Below are 23,844 nucleotides of genomic sequence, written 5' to 3'. Positions count from 1 at the left end.
TGATCATAATAAACACTGTTGTGTGCCACTGTTATCATGTAAAATTACCTGTCTGTTCCGTTCCATACACATTCAAACTTGTCAAAGATACAGTCATTCTCATAAAGGGAGCATAATTTACTTCTCAGGTAGTCATGGACCTGTAAAAGAAAGACAAAGATGAACAAGTTTTAGTCTAAACAGACAGAAAACCAAATATTTTCAGAGCATAGCCTTGCCGTTACATGAAGTGTAATTCAATCATTCTAGAGAACACATGATATAATAAAAAGTTTAGTAGATCATGCTTAGTGTTTTTTTAAGGCCATTTGTGTGCCTGAGCCTAATGTTTGTCCTGAATAATCAGTTAGTGTAGTACAATGGCCTCCTATTCACTTAGCAGAGCTACTAGATGAATGCCATCACAGACACTCTGCAGCCTATTCTGTTATCATTACAATGCCAGCCTGGCAACTTTCTTAGTTCCCTTTTGAGTGACTGTGATACAGGTGTCACTATTTGAATGCTCTTTGTTTTTTAGTCCTTAAAAACCCCCATTACGACTGGCCATCTAATCTTTCTGCAGGCCTTCATGTTGTTCAGGTTCTCAGCACTCAACTTGAGCATGTGGTGTAAGTCCTCTTCCCTTTTTGTGTGTTTTGGCAGCCATAACAAATCTCCCAGGTCTACAAAATGCACTGATTGGCTTCACCTCTAGGGATTATGGCTTACTCCACTAGGCATTTCGCCTTGTTCAACAAGTTAGTGGCATTCCCACCAGAATATTTGACACAGCTACCAGTAGAGCTCCCATGGAATCAGCCATTACACAGCATCTCATTCTTTTCTTGGGGAACCTGTTGTAGTTTCTTATACTTTCTTGGTTTTCTTATTCTATTCATTTCTAATAACCTGAGTTCTTCATAGACCAGAGCAGTATTTTATAGCTGGTATGCATTCCTGTCTTTTATTTTTACATTTTTAAAATATTATCATTGTTGTATAAAGTATTAGAAAGCAATACTTGAGTAAAAGTACAAGTATCATACTAGAAAAAGACTTTGGTAGAAGTGAAAGTTACCTTTTAGAATATTACTCAAGTAAATGTCTTAAAGTATCTGATATTTACTGTACTTAAGTATCAAAAGTAATTTTCTGATATTTAATGTACTTAAGTATTTAAAGTAAAAAGTAAAATTTAAGTGATTTTAGGTAGGCATAAGAGCAGGGGCGGTTTTAGGATTTCATCTTTAGGGGGTTTTAGCCCTCAGTGAGAATTTAAAACAATATGAGTTTTATATTATATATTATATGACTACATAGTAGGCCAAAAGTTATGGTATTATTAAATGGCAAAAGTGGAAACCAAACTGGGAAACAATGTGTCCAATGAATGCAGTCATTAATAAAAAAAATATTCACAAGACAAAGACCAAATCAATAAATGTTATTTTTATTTAGTATTGAATGGATTGTTTGCATTAATATTTTGTTTGTGCTACAACTCTGGTAATAAGAATAGTGAAATTTCACTGCTTTTGGTTGCCGTCTTTGCAGCTTTCAGCCGATTAACGTTATAGATAAACGCCTCCATCTCTAACTGTGCGTGCACGCTGCGTGTACCTGTGCTTCTCCGTAGAGCGTGCGGACGTGCGTAATGCAATCTAGGAGCAGTGATTCGCCAAACCTCCCTTATTGCAGTCGCACACATTTCTGCTGATTTTATTTTGTAGTAACGAGTTACAAAGATGCTTAGTGGAAATATAACAGAGTAAAAGTATACATTTTATCTAGGAAATGTAGTGGAGTAAAAGTGAAAGTTGACAAATTTAAATAGCGAAGTAAAGTACAGATACGTGAAATTTCTACTTAAGTACAGTAACGAAGTATTTGTACTCCGTTACATTACAACACTGAATATTATCATAGGCTGATCATTGTAACTGAATATGTACAATGTGAATAAGGCAGTCTGCTTTGATAGTTTTGCAGTTTCACCTGACCAAAAAGCACCACGGTACCTGATAGATCTCCAGAGGCTTGTTTTCCATGTTAAGATCCCATACTTTAACAGTAAGGTAGTCGCGGGTCATTAGATAACGACCACTGTGGCTGAACTTCACATCAGAGATGGAGGAAATGATCTCAGAGAAAAAGGAGCGATTACTGGGGTCCTCTGGTTCTTCAAAGACTGGAGGGTGTTAAATGAACCACATTAATGAGACAGGAATAGATGTCTGAATTACTTCCCAATGCATTGTTACTCAGAGTACATACAGAAATAGAAATATTTAACTGTTGAATAAACTTACATTTGCAGTGGTTGTCACAGAGTGCAGCTGCTCTCATGTCACACAGTCGTATGGAACCCTTGCTACTGCTATAGATAAACGTGTTGCACTGGTTGGGATGAAACTCTGCTGCTGTGATCACTTCTGTGAGTTCTTCCATGTTGGATGGTTTTATATCTACAATGTCTGAAAAGTCAGAGTAAAGGAACAGTAACATAAAACTAGCAAAAAACAGAGCTGTCTAGAGAGTTTGTACTCAATTTCAATCTCAGATGTTCCTTCCTGTTAAAACACATTTTTAGTCATTATTACCATTGATCTAATCCATCCATCCACCCACCCACCCAAGCCACCCACCCACCCAAGCCACCAATTCACTGATCTATCTTCAGTATCTGTTTTATCAGGATAGCAGTGAATCTATAAGTCCACATTCATTATAGTTTGGCCAGCTTTTTAGAGATTAATCCTCTACATAAATGTAATTATTAAATACAGTCAGATCCATACATTTTTTTAGACATATTTTTTCTAGATATTCCTTGCACATCATCACAATATTTCATTGCCTTAAGAAGCTGTTGGTTTGCTTCCACAATATGATTTGGTTCATTAACCATCCGTAATGCCAAACACCATCCTAACAGTTTCACGGCATTTACTGAATATGAGCAGAAAGTATAGTTCTATACACTTCTGAATTCATCCTGCTGCTTCTATCAGCAATGGAATACATCAATAAATACCAGTGACCCTGTTCCAATGTCAGCCATACATTTCTATCTCATAACACTGCTTTCACCAAGCTTGACTAATGATGTGGTATTCTTTGGATTCATGAGCCCTTTCTATCCTTCTCCATACTATTCTTTTACCATAATTTTGGTACAGGATAATCATGGTTTCATCTGTCCAAAAAATAGTGTTCTAGAACTAGCCATTACAAATCCATTGTGGTGGTTTACATATACAAAAAATGTATGTGACATACCCAATCACATACACTTTGTACATTTTCACAATTTATCCATCACAATTGCATTTAAAATGGATATACTGGTATATAAATGTCTTTATATTTCTAAAATGAATGGATATTGAATAGCTATAAAGGTTAAATCACTTGAATGCCTTCCATGGCAAATGTCTCAAACAGGCTTAGTGATGCACATCTGCAATTAGTGGCTTTAATTTGAGCTATAATGTGTTATCTGTAATAGTGTGGCATGTAATCTAAAGGTCAGATTATCTGAGTTTCTTGAGTCATGAATTCAGAGTGAAGCTTTTCATTTCATTTCCTTTAGTATGCTGATTAATTGTGACAAACAGACAATCCTTTAAATTGTCTCCTGATAACCTGAGGGAAGGATGCTAGTTAACATGGCTTTGTGCAGTAGCACAGGTTAGGTCTTTGAAGGGATAGGAATAAGGCAAACTGTTTGTAGGTGGTGGAAGTTTACGAGTGGTCTTTACCTTTTTTTTAGCGAAATGAGATAACTGCCCCCACCTTCAATTATCACTGGAAAGTCTGAAAGAGACAGGGCTTTGCAATCTCCATGTAAAATGTAGGAAAGGCAGGTTAAAGGATACTGAAACTTCTGTTAGTGATTTCCAAGTTCCACAGGTTGATCCTTAGGTCATCTGTTGACATATATGTTTCGTTGTCACTGTTTACTGAAATAGAGTTGATGTGATAGGTGTGTGCATTGGAGAACACTCGCCGAGGTGTAGCCTCCACCATCAGGTCCATGGGTCTCAACACTGGCACCTTACAGAGTGTATAGGTGGGGAAAAGTGTGATTGGTTGATAAAGAAAAGTAAAAAGAACATTTCTTTGTATTGTACTGAATTAACCACAAAAGCCACAACAATATAGAACATATATGCAGTCTTTTTAGGTATATTAAATATACTTAAGTTAACATAGAAATATTTGGTCACTGAACAGAATTTCTGCTGTCTATATTATTATATTATTAATATTTGCTAAAAGTACATTCAATTTGATTTTATTCATGCTTTTATTAAAGATGTACATTTATAATATCAATTTTAAAATGTATTCCTAATGAGTAAACTGATTCTAAAATGACAAATAAATGCTCGCTGAGACAACATGAGTAAGAAACCTTAGGAGAAAAAAGACTCGAAAAGGAACACACTACTGTGTGATTGTAAATCATTACATACCTTTACCCATCAAGTGGTGTTATGTATGTTAAAAGGATCATATCAAAGAGAAGTTATACACTGCTCACTGATGTAGACTTGATGTAGATGATGTAGAAATTATAGCACATTTCATTTAAAGACACCCCCCCTTAAGAAATGAAATGTTGGCCAAATTAACAATTACAGTATACTTAATTGCTATATGTTAAGAATGAACCGCAACTGATTAAAAATATAAATTGTAAATCTTTCATTTGCTTACTTTTAAGTGAAACAATAAGGGAATACTACATATCTGGCCAAGGAATAAAGATGACTGTCCAAATACATTTGGGGGTCTGTATATAAAAAGGGAAGTAATTCCTATACCTCTCAGCCAGTTTTGAGGTAAATGCCACAACTTTAATACTGACTATACAAATATTGCCACAATATGTGTAGTCTTTACATAAAAAGCATCTGGATTATTTTTTAAAAATCATCCTCTCACAGTCCCTCTGGCAATGTTTTCTGGTGAATGCAGCCACAGGCTCTAGTAAATGTCCTGACCCTGTCAGTACTATGCAGACAGAACACTTATCATTACATAGCAGGAGCCCCTACAGTGGGGGTCTAAGAGGAATCACAGTTCTTTTGTCAGAAAGCTTCCCTTTAATGATGACTAATTTAAAGAGTGCAGCCCTTACATGCACCCCACTGCAGGAGAGTGTTTTTACCCCCTCTGTTCAATCTCCTGCTTTATGGGAAAAGACCCTCTTTAATGACAGACCTCTCTAATAACACTGTGTATCTCGCTCTTTAGACTAAAGGAAGGGGGAAGGGCTGAATGTTCCTGCTGAAACAGGTCATTATCACTGCACAGGGGGTATTTTTAAGGTGTTTTTTTTTTTTTTTTTTTTGGGGGGGGGGGATATTTATATATATTTATATCAGCTCCACAATTTTTTTCCTACCCTAAATCTTTAGTTTTTCAGCACAGACTATGGTCCAGCACACACGTCCGTTTATAATGAACAGGCTAAGCCACAATTTTTTTTGTAAAGTGGGGAAGCTCTTGCCTCTATTTACAGTGGTTTTCTTCTCCACAATACAAACATACACACTTACACAAATTCTGCTAGAAAATTCCCTATAAATTTTACAGTACAACATCAAGAAAAAAGCTAGTATACAGTGCGTGTAGCTTTAGTGCAGAACTATAGGAAGGAAAAAAAACAAATAAAAGAAAAGCATGAACGTGTCTGTTACTCTCTGACACCGTCTAACACAGCCATCTGTTAACAGCTTGGCATGGCACTGTAATGCAAATGTGCTTCTATGCATGCATTTAAAACAGTTATTATTGCAACTTCAACTGCTACCACAAATAATAAGAATAACAATACATAAAAATAAAAATTGTTAATAAGAATAAAAATGTTACCTATAAAACTCAGTCTGTCAACACTAAGCACAGGAACCATAATAAAGAATGTATACATTTCTTTTTATTAACCCCAATTTGTGCACATTGTCTCCTTTATTGTTATTTATTTTATTTTATTTCATTTTCCCTATAAAAAGCAACAAAATGTAATTCCATGCTTCTTACTATTCACTGTTTTTTAAGCTTCAAAATAGCTTAAAAAAAGCTTAAGAACTTAGTTGTAGCCAAAAATTTGAAGGAGAAATGCTTCATACATGTTCCAAAGGGAATCATGTTAACCATGTCTGTATTGTTTGACTACACTAGTCATTTGGTTTATAATAACACGGCATTCACAAAAAAATGCCAGCAGTTTTTTTTTCAGAAAGAGTGAATATAATCTGACTCAATAGAGACAGTCAAAAGAAGAACAGATGTCAAAATGCCATACTAACATTGTTTGGTTGAACTATTAGATTAATTGGTATTACACTTACATTGCCAAAGGTCATTTATGGGCTGACCTCAGATTTAGATTCAAACACATTCTATATTTCATGTGCTCACGTTTAGAAGAGGAAGAAGGTTTTTGCATTTATTTCAAACCTGGCTTTGAACCTTTCACATAGACACCTGCTTATTCTCTAAACACTGGGGACCTAAAACATTAGCAAAGATCTTTCCACCAAAGCTCAAAATCACATTCTCTTGTGTTTGGCAAGCTATAAAAACATTCTGGCTCAGTAAGCTTTTCTTTCATAACATATCACACTGCAGTGCCAAGGAATAATGCCTCAGAGTTCATTCTCCTGCCACCAGAGAGAAGAGTGGGAAAGCAGGACATCTTACCCTCAGTGCTGTGATGGTGTTGGGGTCCCGCACCCTTCCCTCCTCATCCTTCAGGTTATAACCCTCTGGTCGCTTGTCTCTCTCACTGATTTTCCACAACTTAACAGTTTTATCTGTGAGAACACCAGGAAATGTGTCAACTACACTTCCAGTATAGGGATAACAAGAATGAGGTACCAAATAAGTGGTGCTGAACATCAAACCATGTGGCGATTCATTAGATGCAGGAAAGCAGGAACAGTTTACAAAATTGGCATGATTAGATAGTAGACGCATCAGATAAGATCGATACCTTTACCTAAATGAACCTAATTAAAGCAAAATGAAACCATCACTTTCATGCTGGCCCTTTGGCACACTTCCCCGTCTAATCTGCAAAGCAAGTAAAAGCAGACTGCTAGTTAGCATACATCAGTGAAGTTAGGTATATTAGGTATATTAGAATATTGTGCCATTTTACCTACATGCTGTATAACTCAGCATTTTTCATGGATTCAGTAACAACTGCTGAAATAGGTTATGTGATGCTTGTGGCTGCAGAGTTGCTGCATTCAGGCATGGTGAGTGTAAAAGAAAGTGCTCATTTTCACCTTTCCTTTAATTTAATGACTCCTCCCAGTCCTTGGCATTCTACATATTTAACAAATCATGAAATGAAAATAAAAACTGGTTTGGCTTGCCATTGGTGGAGAGAAGGAAGTAGGCAGCATTCTGCTGAGGCAGCCAGCGGATCTTGTTGATCTTTTCCTCAATTTCCAAGCTTTTCAGGTAGTCAAACTCAGGCTCATGACTCTGAAATGTGCTGAAAACATTGTACTCCCCTCGTCGGTGTGGTTGGTTCTTACTCTAAAGAAAACCAATAATGAAGAATACATTGTTAGAGGAATTGATCTAAACATACAGTTGTATAAATGTCTAAACAAAAATGGCCTGTATAGTCAAACACCTCATGCCTTTTAAAATTAAAAAGTAAATGTCAGGACTCAGCCCAGAATTTGGCCACGTGCCCTTGTCTCTTCCTCCCCACCTCTGCACACCTATTCCTCATGTGTCTGATTGTTATTAGTATTTGGTTAAGCCGCGTTGCCTTAAGCAGCACGGAATCCTCTGTTGTCTTCTGTCGTCGTTGTCCTAGTCGTGTCTGCTGTTGTCTTTGTCCTGTTCTGTGTTTTTTTGGTTAATAAACCCTGTATATTTTAGCTATCCTGCATTTGGGTCTATTTTATCCCCCCAGTAAATGCAATTTGCAGAGCATGACATAATAGGCTTGACTGTCTGTGTGCATGCCCTCTGTGTCAATACAGTTGTCCAAATATCCTAGTCAGAGGGTAGGAACAAATAATTATGTCATCATATGCATCACCCAAGAGCTCTGTCTGTTGTAGTGCATTGCTGTGACACATGTGTGAGTAATCTTCTCTTTGTTTTAGAAACAAGTGAGCAAGGCATCAACATAAGCCTTTTTGGGGATTCATGAAAGTGGGCAATCTCCATCATGTAATGGAATCCCAAAGTGTGAATTATCTCTTTGCAAAACACCAGAATCAATATAACAATGGGAAGTCTTAACCTTGGTGTGTATTAAAAGGTTGGGGAATGTGTTACACCTCACTGTTGACAGAGAGGAACATGTACACATTTTAGGTATAAATCTGTACAATGTGAGTGGGTCAAATGCAGTGCAAATAAATTACTTCCAATTTATTTTGTTTACTGACAAATTATAAAGTATTGCATGTTTTATTGAGTAATTGTTAGAAAGGGTAACAATATTTATTTAATAGAATTCATACTCCTACCTCCTGCTCTCTTTGGAAAACCACCACACGACCCCCTTTGTCCCCTGTGGCAAGGAGCTCCCCAGTGGAGTTGAACTCAACAGTGGATATGATGTCAGCTGAATAAGGATAAAAAGATAATGTGTGTATTATTAAAAGTCACTCACTCACTCACTCACTCATTTTCTACCACTTATCCGAACTCCATCTAGGATGTATTATTAAAAGTAATATACACATAAACACCTGTTCATTCATGCAATTATCCATCCACATTCACATCAAACATCACAATTGGGTTAAACTATGGTCTTGGTGACTTGGTAAGCCAAACTGGATTGTTTGTGTATTTGTGGATTTCCTGGAGTTGCTGTTGCTTAGCATTGCATCCACATCCACATTGCTATATCAGACAATAAAATTGACTTGCTAGACAGTGTATGTTTCTGTTCAAATATTATTTTTCCAAAGGATATCACTCCTTAACAAGGTCACAACTAACATGCACTGCCGAAAGCATCTGTCTATATGTATATACCTTATAAAACCTGAGTACATATTTGTAATAAGATGTGAATGTAGTACCATCTGATACAGCACAGCTCATACGATATATTGATGCACAGATATATCTTTCTGCGTCATGTTAACTTTAGCTCCAAAGAAAAATACTCTCCTTGCATGTACTCATGGATAACATACAAGCACTCTCTAGTGTTTATAAGATGAATGAAGAAAACACCATCATAAAATTGGCATGTACTGAATGTCTATTACTTTGAATGGAGAATAATTTGTGCGCAAATGCAACCCACTGAATATTGTAAATGTGGATAAACACCTGTATACAATTCAGTTCAAAACAATCACATCTGACACACTGAAGGTGTAGTTTCTCTTTGAAACTTGCTGAAATGACAGTTTGCTTGTACTGTCACATCTGTATTTGGAAACAAAAAAATGCTGTGATTTTCACTACAAGAGCGAAGTAGCAGAGGGGCGAAAACGAGACATATGATAGCGCACACATTTCAATTGAAAATTAATTTCAAAATTGTTTGAAAAATTGCAAATGAGAGGTACAGCAGTCAGTAGTTCAGTAGTATCAACTGCATAACCATAACAGTTTAATGTTTCCTAATAGAATGTGGTGTTTTGAGGGAAAGATGCTGATTCAGTGAATATGTGAGAATGACATTGTTACAGTATTGTGTTGCTTTTACAGGTTTTGAAATGTGACACATCAGGCAGGAAGGATCTGTCGCTTTACAGAGATACAGCTTGGTGAGTACCAGAAGACTAGAGCCAATGACTTTCACAACAGGCTCAATAATATACTGCATTTGGCCTTTGGTCTGTGCATTAGATGGGAAAACTTCTTAAGTTCTTTTGGGTGTGTGTGAAAAATGTGCATGTATTTAAAAATACTACTGACAAAGTAGAGTGCAAATGAAAAACAAGAGACAATTCTAGTCTATACAAAAGTGCTAAAGGAAAAAAAAAACAATAAAAGAGTTTCTATTGATCAGAATCAGAGTATGTATAGAATATATATATCAGAATACATATTCATAAGCAATAATACATTCTGTATAATGAAATAGTCATTTTTCATTGCAGTAGTGATATCCAAACAATGCAATTTTGCAACCAGTTTTTAAGGGTTCCTCTTTAAGGCAAAACTGCTCATGATCAATTAAAAAAAGAAAGCACATTCAAAGCAGCTCTGTACAAAACATGATGATATTTTAACAGCCCTCACTGTACTAAAAAACATTTGTGTTCAATAGATGACCTCAGCAGAAAACTGAACTCTCTGCAATGCAGAAGATTTCCTACCTTTGACACATCTTCGGGGGTCCTCTTCAAGGAGATGCATCTGTTTCTCTGACTTTGAAATGCACTGTTGCTATGCAATCCTTCTCTAGAAAAGAAAAGGCACTGTCTCGGCTACACCTTTTCTATCTCTTTTGCACTACCTCTTTCATCTCATCAAATCTGGTTACGTTAGTAACAGCAGTGTATCACCTTGCATCTAATCAGCTCACTCCTCGCATTCTCATAGTATCACCAGAGCTCTGAATGTAGTCTCCTGTCCATCATTAGCATGAATTCAAGGCAAAGGAAAAATTAGGTAATTTCTGAATAATCCCTTTGGTTTTTTTTAGAAGCCCATTATAGATTACTGAAAGACGAGAATAGTAGAAAGGGATGGTTGTTTGTCACCCTTGTGTGCTTTTCTATTGTCTCTGTAGAGAATTGAATTGCATGGTTTCCATAGCAACCCTTACCGGACTAGAGAAAAAAAAGCTTTATGTGACAAATTTTGTTCTTGGGATTTAAACACAGAGTCCAACATTTAGAGTTTTATCACCTAATTTAGTCAGCAGCAGGATTTTCAGTACTGGCAAAGACTATTAAGCCTTCAACAAAACCCTTAGGAGCATTAACAGTTGAAAAAAAAGGATGTTTTACTAAAGCTATGTTTGTGTTTTATAACTTTTACTACTATGGACTAGTATAACTAGTATAGTATAAAAAATTCTAATGTATTAATTATACTAGAACCAACAGACTTAAACAGATGAAAAGCTTAGTCTGTGAGCTCTAAATCTCAACCTCACACAACAGAATAAAAAAAAAATTTATTTCATAAATGTCCAGGGTAGATGAATTTCATTCAAATTAAATTTTATTTGTACAACTCTATTCATAATGGGCATTATCGCAAAGCAGCTTTACAGAAATCTAGAAATTCTGGATATAAATTATACATACATACTGAAATGATGTTAGGATGAAGCATACAGTGGAACCAAATTCAACATGAGCCCAGCTCACAAAACTTCCAGCATATTGCCCGCATACCCAATTTGAGCAGGAATTTGAACAACCAAAATTTGTATGTTGTTTCAAATACAAACAAACTCAGATTTTGAAACATGCAGCCCATTAAAATACAACTTATTAAATTGGATTGTGTTATTGTCATCAATTGGTAAAAGACATCAGGCAAAATGTCAAACAAATGGCAATATAAAATCAGGTCAGAGAAGGATGAATGATGTATTAAAACCTCTCATATGTGTTGTGCCTGCACTACAGTTACAGTACTATCGTCTAGGGGCTATGAATTGACTCTTTACCCTCTTATGTAAGAATAACTAAAATAGAACAACTCATTTGGGCACAGGCTGAAGTACTATGCTTAGAGTGGTACAGTTGCTTAATGGCTATTACCTAATGGTCCATGATGATAAATGAGCTATTGTGTGCATAGTTAAAGGCTTTTTCATACTATATGGAAATTTATTTACGTAAGAGCTTTTGATTCTCTAGTACAAATACTTATTGTGTGGTTATTGAAAGTCTACTTTGTATCTCACCCACTGTATTATTCACACAATCTATGTTAAGCTACTTTACAAATTTAGCTCTCATACAAGCTGGGACACTTCACAGATGAAAACCTTTAGATTTCATCAGCTACTGTCATATTGTGTCTAGAGGAGAGGAGCTAGAAGTAGAGCATGAATATACAGTGTACAGTATATATAGATAACACATGAATTTCATTCCTACAGCTGTTGTAGTGACATGGGCATGTATCAAATATGCCAACCAAGAGCATATATATAGTACGTGAATCAGATCTTATTTTAAAACAATAGTTATGTGTTCATGCAGTTTTGAAAAAAAAACAACAAAACAAAACAAAAAAAAACAACAAGTGTGAAGAATTGAAGATCTGTGTGACCCAATTTGCCACAGATGTGTTCTCTCGGTGGAGATTTTATTAGAATGCTTTGTACATAGCGGGCGCGCGCACACACACACACACACACACACACACACACACACACACACACACACACACACACACACACACACACACACACACACAGACCCATAATAATTGCACTCAGTGTGCTGTCAAACAATCATATCATGTACAATGTATCATAGAGTTCATCACAAAGAGGTGTACTGGGGCAGAAATAATTATGATCTAAATCATATTCTCTTTTCTTTCAAAATCTGAATTTCAAATTCAGACATGAAACATGCTGACCTAATTAGACCCCAAAAGAATCCAATTTTCTGACTTCTTCTCAAAGCCTTTTTCATCATTACCAGTACACAAAACACATGAAAACCAGCGAAGAGATTTAACGAACTGAACACAATTATACATTCAATGAGACAGAAAGCCGCTGGATGGAAATCTAAAATGCAGTCTGTAAAAATAAGAAACCAATTAATTTTTGTCTTTTATGCAACCAATTGGATTGTGACACCATCTTTTTAAAACCTATATAACGGACAGTGGGTTAATCGTGTGAGACTGCCGTCTCTTCTGGAGAGAGGGCAGCCAAGTCTCAAAGCTGGGGTTTTCCCTGTCATTATTAACACATTACATATGGGAGGAACTGAAAGGGAGAAGCTAATTAATTGAACCAATCTGACGAGGGAAGCGGCACTGCCCTGTGCTGTGATCACAGACAGTCTGGCACTTACATCCAGACGCGTGAAACACACACACACACACACACACACACACACACACACACACACACACACACACACACACACACACACACACACACACACACACACTCAACAGTGAAATGAATACAGAAGAGGGAATAGCATTATCCACGGTTGCCAGGTTTCAGTAAAATTCCAGGCCAAAATACATCTCAAAAAACACAAAAGATCTGAAACAAGCCTAAAATATTCAGGCACTGGGAAAGATACAGGCTTTTACTTTTTTCTCAGCTAGTTTGTGGGAAACAATGTCACTGTGCTTCACAAACCAAATAAAAAAGGAAATATGGCAAACTGTAGCAAAATGTAGAAAAACAAAGCAAAACCAAACAAGTTAAACACAGACCAAAATAAAGTTCAAACAAAAGCCCTGTCCAGACAGGATTAGGGTCCTGTGATAATTTTCTATTTTACAGTTGCTACATATCATCTATTGTTTTCAATTGTTTTTCACTCAGCAGTCATTTGGAAATTTCCTTCTCGTTTGTTTCCCTGTATCCCTGATTTTCTTTGCAGGTAATTGCCTCATGTTTGGGAAAGAATGTTTGATGTCTGGTACTGTATTCAGTCTTGTAACATACATCAAGACACTGAACCATAAAATAAAAAATAGTTGCTTTAGAATTTGGGCAAGCAAAATAATAGAAGTGAGATCAGCAGGCTGATTAATGGAGGCATTATAATGGCAGTTATAGGTATAACAAATTTCATAAAATTCCTATAAGCACAATATCATCAACCTTTAGTTTTCTAGAAATAATACCATGTTATATCACCGTAAGGTCAGGGTCAGATTTGGATTTCCAAAAGAATGGAGCACATATGGACATGTAAGTGGCTTCACTGGTACTACAATAACAGTTAATTATCAGTTAACTATTAGAAGGTAACAAAGTGGAGGAGTGATCACGTTTGCAAACCTAATTAGAATAGGTTATTTGTTCAAATGATAAAATTGATGGGTAAGGTGCAATTAAGCAAAAATCAAAAAGAAAACCAGCATTGCTGGTGTTAGAACTATGTTGGCTGCATTTTAAATTACACAAGGTTGATTTAAAAAAAAATTTCACTTCACCAAGCCTTTCTCGCCTTTGACACTTGACTAGTCTGGAATATGCACCAACAAATATCCATCATACTATCACAGCTGTTCCTGCTTATATTACTACATGTGAGTATTGGAGTTTGCACATTTCTGTGCTCTGTGATGCAGTTAGTATCGTCTGGTTTGTGGATGAAACTGAAAGGCATTGTGTCTCCTATATGCACATCAGCAGGAGATGGGAGGCTTGGGCCTGTGGATGGAGATAATGATGTCAGAAACCAGGCTAAAATGGAGGTAAAATCAAGGCAGGGATAGAATTGTTACAGCCCGAGACACAATACTGTTTCATTTCACACACTTTAAATATTAAATATAATAGAACCAATAGTCAGGGCTGTGATTTTATCAAAACCTCAGAGGAAATTGAAAAGCCAAGCTGACACAGCTCACTGACTAGGGTAAAAGACGTCGAGTTGATCAGGAAGATATCTGATTATAGATTATATAGAAAAAGGCTGAGGTGCTTTGTAGACCACAGTGCAATGGTGAAAACTTTAAAATCCCAGCACGGACAGATAAAAAAGAATCTTACCATAAATCGACTAGTGTGGCTCTGCGGGTTGCAAAGACCTTTTTTTATAGAAAATAATTTTAATTATATTTAATAAAGGCAACTAAGTGCAGTAGTAAGTGCAGACTATGTGTCTAAGATGTACAGAACAATTACTACTGTAAGATATGATATGAGACTGAGAAAGGGGGTTACGGAGCAGTTAAAATCTGTACATCAGAAATACTTGTTACCCCAAGAAAATTTGTGAATTTACAAAAATGTACAAGTTCAAAAGTGGTACCAGTTCAATTTTTATTACTGTGTGCTGTTACCTGATTGACCAGTGACTCTGTTTATCTTTATGAGTCCCTTGTTTGGCCTGCTGTTCTTCAGAAAAATACTCCAGGTCCTGTATATTCTTTGTTTTTTTTTATCCTCCATCAGAGGCTTTATGATGTTGCAAACTAATTTGTAAATATTGCAAAATGAAGACCCAAGAAGGACCATTAAGAGGGAGGTGTAAACTTTTGAACAGGATGATCAGTGTAAATTGTTATTATGTCTCCTGGGAAACATAAATATAAATATCTTATGTAGTTTCTGAAGTGTAGGCAGGACTGAATGGAAAAAAAAAATAAGGTCTTTGAATAAAATAATAATGATACAAAAATATGAATGCACATTTTGAAAAATTAAAAAAGTTATTATATCTAAACCTAGAAAAAACATTTAGTATGGTGTTTCAAAATGGACTCCAGAAATGGTACTGTGAATAACAATTTCTGTGAATATCTAAACGTATCAGACGGTGTTGTGGCTCACCCACCTCCCCGACATTACCAGCTGCTCCCTCTTTCACTACACTGAGCGCATCATGCACTGGAGAATTTTTGTGTTGTATGGAATAATGAATGCGTCTCCTGGGGCTGGAGCTGAAATATTTTTTAATGAATAAATCAGATGGATTAAAGTGGCCAGGGGGTGTTTAGATTGGCAGCCATGCTTAGCTAGCTCAAGTCAATAAAAACGGTGCAACTTCCCACTCCTTCATCCAGAGACTCTGAATATGCCTGTTGTGAGCAGCCAACAGTTTGTACAGAGGTTTTTTCTTCCTCACTGTTTATTTGTCAGAAGGGTCGCAAGGTTAAAGCCAACTTGTGTTCGACTAGACATAATAAAATTAAAACCTTGGACTGAGCAGACAAGCTGTTTTTATTAGATTTTTCCTAAACAAAGATTTACAGAGGAGTGTTAAATTTTGTGTATGTTAAAATAGTAAGTCAAGCAACTAACATTCTTTAAAATCTTTGTTTTATTTCAACTAAAATTTTATTCAAATATGGCTCCAACTAACACGACTCAAACAGAAATGTGACACCTATTGCTGAGATACTGCTTTCTGCTCCTTCCTGTCCACCAACAGACACGGTTTCAGGCTCTTTCGTAACTGTAAATTTGTCACCTGAGCTTTATCTGTAAACAAACTCTTATAGGTTTAGTTTCAAAAACTTGTATAATAACAGGAAAATGCAGTCCGTCTAAATACACAGTTTATAGATCCCAAATGCCATTCTTTGGTCCTCAATATTTCATATTATTTTATAGAATATTTTATATTATAATATGTCAAAGGCCTTTCCCCTGCAAAGTGTGAATTCTCTGTGGCATTATCTTTCTATTGTTCCCTCCAGAAGCCCATCGAATGGATGCTGAAAAGGAGGATAGCTATGAATAGAGGGGGGATGCTGAGCTCGGATACTGTTGCTGCACTCTACGTTCCACTGCAGTGCTATAGACAGCTACTTAACATAAATAACCCTCTGCATTGACAGGAAGAGAGAAATCAAATCAATAACAAACTATGCATGGCTAAAGATTCTTATAATTCATGTACAGGATACTATACTAAATAGAGAAAAGCAATGTGTATTATTTCATTACTTTATATTTTAGAAACCTTTTAATACTCAGATACCCAAACAAGACAATGGGAAAAAACAAAAACTAAATTTAAAACTATTTAAAACTGGTCATGAAAAGACTCTCTAAAAATTCCAACAAAAATGGTCCATAATACATACAAATGATGCCAAATAAAAAAACTATGAATTTGTCTGTAATATATTCTGTTTTTTTTTAACATATTAAGAAGATGTGGTAGATATTAAAAAGAAATACTTAAAATCCAAACTGCCTAATTTCCCTTTTTTCCTAATATTGCTAATGTTAAGTATGTTTTCAGACTAACATCTGAGACTACTGTAACAAAATCTCTATCGTTTCACTAAAGGCTGAAAAATTAACAGACATCAGCAAGCTGCAAATTATGAACTTATTCTGTTTCATTGTGGCTAATTGCATAAAATAGCATGATTAATCATGATGAAATGTTCTATTCATTTCTCTCATTTTTATGTGCATATATGCATTTATGTGTTTATACTAACAGTCTGATATGGAATAGCTGCCAGTATCTTATAACTGGAGGTTATCTAAAATAAACATAAAAAGAGAACAAATGTGGCATATAGTAAACATTAATAAACCTCTGTGTAACACTATGATTTGTTCATTCCTGGACCAGCATCAGTAATCCCTCTACAGTTCCTTTTACACTGGCAACATTCAACTTTATGACATTTTTGTCAACCTGCTAATCTCTCCATCTCTACTGTGTCTTATGCATCCTTATAGTACAGCAAAAGAAAGGGTAAGAAGGCCCAAGGTTGGTGTGCTAATGAGAAACACAGGTGCTTTCCACAGGTGATGCCACTTTTACAAACATCTCTGATTCTGAACCTGTTGCTGCTTCTCACCATGAGTGCCACAATATAGGACATTTCTCGCCAGTCTAATACTGTATATCAGTAAATTGAAATGAAGTGGTTGGATTGTCTAAAGATCAACAGTCTCAGCAAAACCTTGAATTTGATAGTATATGATGTAATGAGATAAATGTTTTCATTTTAAACTCAGTCCTAACAAAGTAACAGAGCTGATTTTTAAAATTTGGGATTTTTGTGATGTATTTTTTGAAAAATTCAATTCAATTCAATTCAATTTATTTGTATAGTGCGTTTAACAATTGACATTGTCTCAATGCAGCTTTACAGAAACATAGAAAAACAACCTTGGTGTAAACTGTGTGTGGTCACACAAGTTGCACCCAGTCATTAGTAGGTCACATGTCTATGTAAGCTATACCTAGGTTAGGAACACAATGATTTAACTGAACCCCTTGCAGGCATATATTAATATATAATATATATTATATATAAAATATATTCTTATGATATTAGAAGTAAATACAAGAAAGTACATCACTCTTCTGCAGTGAGATATTTCAAGAAATATATAGTGTAATGTTACTGTTAGTATCACAGTTGGACTCTGTGATACTAAGGAGATCCGAAGTCCATGATCCTTACACCAATACAACATTTAACTGACTGTATATTACAATCATACCCCCAGTGTAACCCATATGAGGATGGGTTCCCCCTTGAGTCCGGTTCCTCTCAAGGTTTCTTCCTTACCAATTTAAGGGAGGTTTTCCTTGCCACTGCTGCCTGAGTCACCTCAGACTTGCTCATAGGGGAATAAATACATACACATTGTGAACTATATATATCTAATAATCTAGATTTTTTATTCTGTTAATTCTTATTTATTTTATTATTCGTTATTTCCTTTATCATTAATTATGTTTACCTTCTGCTCTACGTTTGTGTTCTGTAAAGCTGCTTTGAGACAAAGTCTATTGTAAAAAGCGCTATACAAATAAACTTGAATTGAATTGAATTGAATTAATGGAATGAGTATAATACCCATGATAAAAATAAATCTCTTTTCCATCAATGGTCCAGAACCCGATGCTTCAGCATTAGCCATCACCAAGTGGAGTAATCTATTTAAATAAACATGGCTTCTAGTCTGTATTGCATTTAGTGTATAACTTAAATCAACTTAAAAAGCTTACAGTAAAGAACTTTGCTACTACAATAGCATCAGCAATACATCACAGTATAAAATAACTGGGCCTGTAAGGCAAGATAAAAATTGGACTTAGTTATAAGGATTACACAGAATTTATTTGCTCTTTAAAGTAAACTAGTATACACTGGGCCAAATGAGCTTAATACTCAAGCTCTATCTCCTATGCACTCCCAGTTTGTTTGTGTTACTAGAGTTAAGAGTGTAGCGAGCTAGATATTGAAAATGATTAGGATGGCTATATTTAACTGTTGTAATTATGCTCCGTATCTGCAAGGTACTGAAGTTTCCTTTGTCAGGAAACTCTTTTGAATGACTATTGTGTCAGCTGTATCATCTAGAGACTGATCCTCTGTAAAAGCAAGTAAAGTGTTTTCCCTCAGCTTTCCCCTTCTATTAGTGTTTCTCATTCCTGTTCTGGGATCTTTCTGTACATAACAGTGATTTATCTGCTTCGAACCTTGCCTGGTTCAGATAATTTAGATAATAATTGTACTTAATACGTTTCAGGAGTGGAGATGCCTTATATCGTATTAAAAAAATACATATTTAAATATGTAAAAAAAGTTTGTTAACATTTTGTCTTTTAATGAAATCAACCTTTTTTTTTTTTTTTTTTTTAAATCTGAACAATATGAATCGCCTAAAAGCCAAAATATGTCTTAGTTTTCCACTGTACTACTTTTGCCTGTCCTGAAAAGGCCTCTGATTTTTGACAAAAGGTATAGAAAACCATAATCATGTTTTTAAATGAAGCTTGTTCTTTCTAATTTTGTTTAATAATGTGATTGTTTCTTCTTCTTCTTCTTCTTCTTCTTCTTATTATTATTATTATTATTATTATTATTATTAGTAGTAGTAGTAGTAGTAGTATTGTTTGCCTGCTATTATAGCTTTTTAATAAATGCTAGTAACAGATTTATACAAAACAGCAGATCACCTTAATCACTTTAAGCATCTCCACTGTGGAATTCCCATTTCAGCTGAGGATATTAAATCAGGATTCATCTCTGTTTTAAACAATAGTATCAAATAATGGCACATAAAGCAGTCATGATTGTGACACTTTGACCATCTCACTGTTTTTATCCTATTCACATATATACAAATTCTTTTGAATGTGTGTCTGTGTAAAATATATTATTTGTATACAAAAATGTCATTTATACAACTTTCCTTATCACCACATAAGCATTCAATCAGCTACTGAGACATGTTTAGTGTCTGAAGAGGCAGGATGGATGAAGTAGTGTATAAGAAGAGATTATAAGTTTATGCTCCATAATTTTTACACTTTTCAAAGATTTAACAAATGATACATTTAATACAAGATTATGTCTAAATGTTCACAGTGTTGTACCATGACCCTACGCATTTACACCTTTCTGTTACTGAGGGTTGACACTCCTCCTGGCTTACAGTACCTGCTATTGTTTACAAGAAAGACTTTGCTATAGCTGATCAACAGAGGGCAATCACTTAAACGATTACTTAATGTTAGGCGAAGTGAGGGAGGCGGAAGCCGAGGCACCAGCAAAACAGAGTTTAATGAAAGAATATGCATAGTATACACACTGGAAACAGTAAACAATAACGGACGCTGGAATGGAGCAAATGTCGTGCTTATATAGGCCAGTGAAATGAGGAGCAGGTGTGGTAATCAGTACGCTGGTGATGCGCTCCGCGCAGGCGGGGCGTGCACAGGAGAAGAAGCTGGGTGCTCCCTGACACTTAACCAATAATGAACAAGTTTTCAAAGATCACTAAAACATGTGTGGAACTTTACAAATTTAAATTTACCGCTGAAGCAAACAAATATTTCATGTCACATCTCTTGTTTTTTTTAAAACCAAAATAAGAATTACACAACAATTCCTTAAGATGCTTAAATAATCACTCTCCATCAGGGATCCGCAAAGACAATCCTCAGGACTAAACAGTAACAAAATACAGGTCAGTGTGTCCCCAGGACTGCAATCCAAAAATTAAGTCTAAAGTTAACATACTTAAATGTAAAAAACAACACACAGACTAAATTATTTTAAAAGAACTTGTAATGTCCTTCTTTACATCAGTAAGCAGTATGTTGTAATCCACTGCATATATTATAGTAGCTTTGATTATGATTTGCACTAAAACTGAACTACAAAATTAAGCATAAATTATAATATATTATGATTTATGCCATTAAATAAAACATAGTGATAAAGAAATTCAAAATACATTTTTATTTATTTGAAAATTATACTTAATTTCTACTATATTTCATCTTAAAGAGGGCATTTACAATATTAAACAATCAAATAGGTAGAAGTTGGTCATTTTGTAAAATTTAGCTTGTTTACACTGTAATGTCCAGATGTCTTGATGTACTAAAGTCATTGTGCAAATAACTTTAGCTCAAGGACATGTATGTAAAAAAAAAAAAAAGCTTCACACATATTGACACAGGGGCTTTTGTTAACATAATAATTATGCCAAGCCAGACTCAGTCCTTTCGGTAATCAAAGACCAACTCTGCTGTGTCTCACGCTTTGCAGAGACAAAGGGATGCTCATTAATTTGCTCTAACATTAGAAATAAAAATGGACATTCTAAACTCATGGCACAGACAATTTCTTTTCTACAGTTATACAGATATGTGCAAGTCAGTGTCTAGCATCTCAGCATACATTAGCTTAAACTCGGATGACGCACTACATGTAACAACGCTGTTATTTGTAGCAAGCTGATTTAGATCCATTTAAAAGTTCTATTCTTTCAAAGTTGAATTAAAAACTATAAAATAAAAATCGCTAAAATAAAGACATTGCAGATTTTGCAGGGTTACTGTTTTTTGATGTTTTTTTTCTTTATAGGTCAGTCAGCTACCTGGTTAATAAGAAATAAGATGTATCAGTGCACTTTATTTATTCTGTCTAACAGCCCCCTCCCACTATCTTTGAAGTTCTCTTCCCTTTGAACTTGTGTGATATCCCCAAAGACCCGGCCTTATTTAAAGCTCCTGCTAAAGATAGAGGAGTGGGGAGCATCTCCCAAGATTGTTCAATCTAAGTATTGCAATTGCTTGACATCAGCATTCAGTGTTGGTTTGTTGTTTCTTGTGTTGTTTCAACACTACAGTAAGATTCTGCTCATTTTATAAATTTAATCATGCATAAAATGTCACATATAAACTTCCACAACCCCACCAATGTTATAGTTCCCTTTACAGAATTTGAGCTTATCTCTGTGATGGTTTTTAGAGTGTTCAGTCCACTTGGTAGATACTTGGTGGTTAAACATCTATTTACTTACAAGCAAGGGATAAACCTCTTAAGAAGTTCACCTAGATTAGTGAGGGAGTGTTCAACTGTCACTCTGCCTCTTCCATTTGTTGAGCACTTATTCACAATGTAAAGTCCTAACACCAAAGCATACCACATATTATGTAGGCTTTCAAGCGTTCAAAATCTACCAAATAATATTTGGCAATACAAACAAAACACAGCAAGATACTAATATACACTTCATGCTGGGTTTTGTTATCACCATTACTATGCACTGTGCTCATAAAGGATTTTAATAGCATTTCTTAGCCTTTAATGCATGCTCATGTTTCTTTTGTGCTTTCAACCTGGAGTTTTCATTTTATGGTTACCAATTGGACTGCCAGTCTCATTTTCTCAAAAATGTTGATGGGGATTTTGACTGAAAAAATAAAAAGTTCAAGCATTTTTTTTCCTCACAGTTGTGATCACTTGTTATTTTACAGTTATATATTTACAATTTAATGTACTTTTACTGTTACAACATGTAACAAAATTTCACGTCATATGCTATTTTTCATTTATTTACTTATTTTTAATTGTTTCTATTCATATTTATTTTTAGTTTATTTTTTTTAGATTGAGTTCATTTATATGCAAATCTAAAGAGGAGCAGAAATTTCACTAAAAGTAGTAGACTCTACATAAGTGTGTATGTAACAAATAAAATCTTGGCTCTTTAATATATATTTTTAAAGAAAAAGATATTTGATGCATTTGTCAAAATTTTTTCCATATGTGCCATTATCTTTTTTTTTATTATCATACAAGATTAAATCTGGATGCAGTCACAGTCAAGCAGCATCAATGGCATGACAGATAAATGCATGCATGCAAACAGCAGCCAGAAAACAAGGACTCTGGTTAATTCTCAGGTCGGCAATCTGTCTCTAGGTCAGTGGGTGAAGCAAGATCATACAACTGATGTGTGTCACAGGTAGCAGTGTGATCCTATATAGCCCCTATAGAATAGTTTAGCACTTTAGAGAACTGAATGGGAATATTCTAGGTTGGCTTGGGCCATTTAACATTATTGCTGATTGTTTTGCACATAATTATATAGCTAATAATTAATATATTACATAAAAAGTAATCAATACATTTCTTAAATGTCTTATTACTCATAATTATTTCATAGAAAGTATTCATATTAAAGTTTATATCCTGCACATAGCCCAGACTATGCAGTTTAAATCTGACCATCACTTTCCACTTTTCTAATTTTTATGTTTCTTGTTTACTGGTATAAATTCAGATTCCACTTACATAGCAGAATTTTAAGGAAGCCTGTCACTGAAGGCCAGCAGTATAAATGAATTTCTAGTCTAGTCTACAATATAGTCTACAGTGATGTGAATGATGGAAATCATTCTTCGCTTTGTCAGCTCAAAATCTTCTCTTCACTGAATTAAAAAACATAAGCAAAGTAGTCCATTTTTTGATCAATCAGCATTTCTGATACAATTCTAATGCCAGACATCTGAATGTGGACAGTTAACCTCTTAGTAATCAGATTGACTTTGTGCTTGAGTCTGATGACAAGTGAAGGCATGATTTAAGACATGAGTCACACGTTCTCCTGCAAGACCTGTATAAGGCCAGTATACATCAAACTCTAATAGAATCACATATCTAATTGCCATATCCTGGTTTCATGCTCCAAAGTTGGCTTTGTCGTTATTTATCATTAAATCCAGTAGATACAACACACTAAACTATTGCAATTACAACATTCCGAGTTGAAAATGACTGTAGCTCTTCTGCGCCAGTGATAATGCGGTGAATCTGCTCAGGATGTTAAACGTGTCTGTTTTGGTCACTAGATATAGGATACATGCTGAATGCATTTCGTACAATACAAAATACATACAGTATAAAAACCTACCAACAATATGCATTATGCACTTATTCCATGTCACTGCG

At 35.2% G+C, this 23,844-nt stretch overlaps 1 protein-coding gene across 4 annotated transcripts in view; it reads right to left on the bottom strand.

Annotated features, from left to right (window-relative positions):
* ppp2r2bb (protein phosphatase 2, regulatory subunit B, beta b) overlaps window positions 1–23,844 on the bottom strand; it is a 47,375-nt gene that overhangs the window by 6,424 nt on the left and 17,107 nt on the right. For 3 of the 4 annotated variants that reach the window (XM_027140071.2, XM_027140072.2, XM_027140074.2), the window contains 7 exons: window positions 8,496–8,593; window positions 7,377–7,542; window positions 6,697–6,809; window positions 3,861–4,038; window positions 2,292–2,456; window positions 2,001–2,170; window positions 49–140 (listed from right to left, as the gene is read on the bottom strand). In XM_027140071.2, coding sequence (XP_026995872.2) covers window positions 49–140; window positions 2,001–2,170; window positions 2,292–2,456; window positions 3,861–4,038; window positions 6,697–6,809; window positions 7,377–7,542; window positions 8,496–8,593 — 982 coding nt within the window. Of the gene's footprint in view, window positions 1–48; window positions 141–2,000; window positions 2,171–2,291; window positions 2,457–3,860; window positions 4,039–6,696; window positions 6,810–7,376; window positions 7,543–8,495; window positions 8,594–10,313; window positions 10,586–23,844 lie in introns of those variants that run through there. The other variant, XM_047805930.1, reaches the window with a different exon arrangement.

The sequence above is a fragment of the Tachysurus fulvidraco genome, chromosome 21 (genome assembly GCF_022655615.1).
Source record: "Tachysurus fulvidraco isolate hzauxx_2018 chromosome 21, HZAU_PFXX_2.0, whole genome shotgun sequence".
In the NCBI taxonomy this organism is placed as follows: domain Eukaryota; kingdom Metazoa; phylum Chordata; class Actinopteri; order Siluriformes; family Bagridae; genus Tachysurus; species Tachysurus fulvidraco.
Note: the sequence above shows the minus strand (reverse complement) of the source record. Positions and strands in the feature narration are given on the sequence as shown.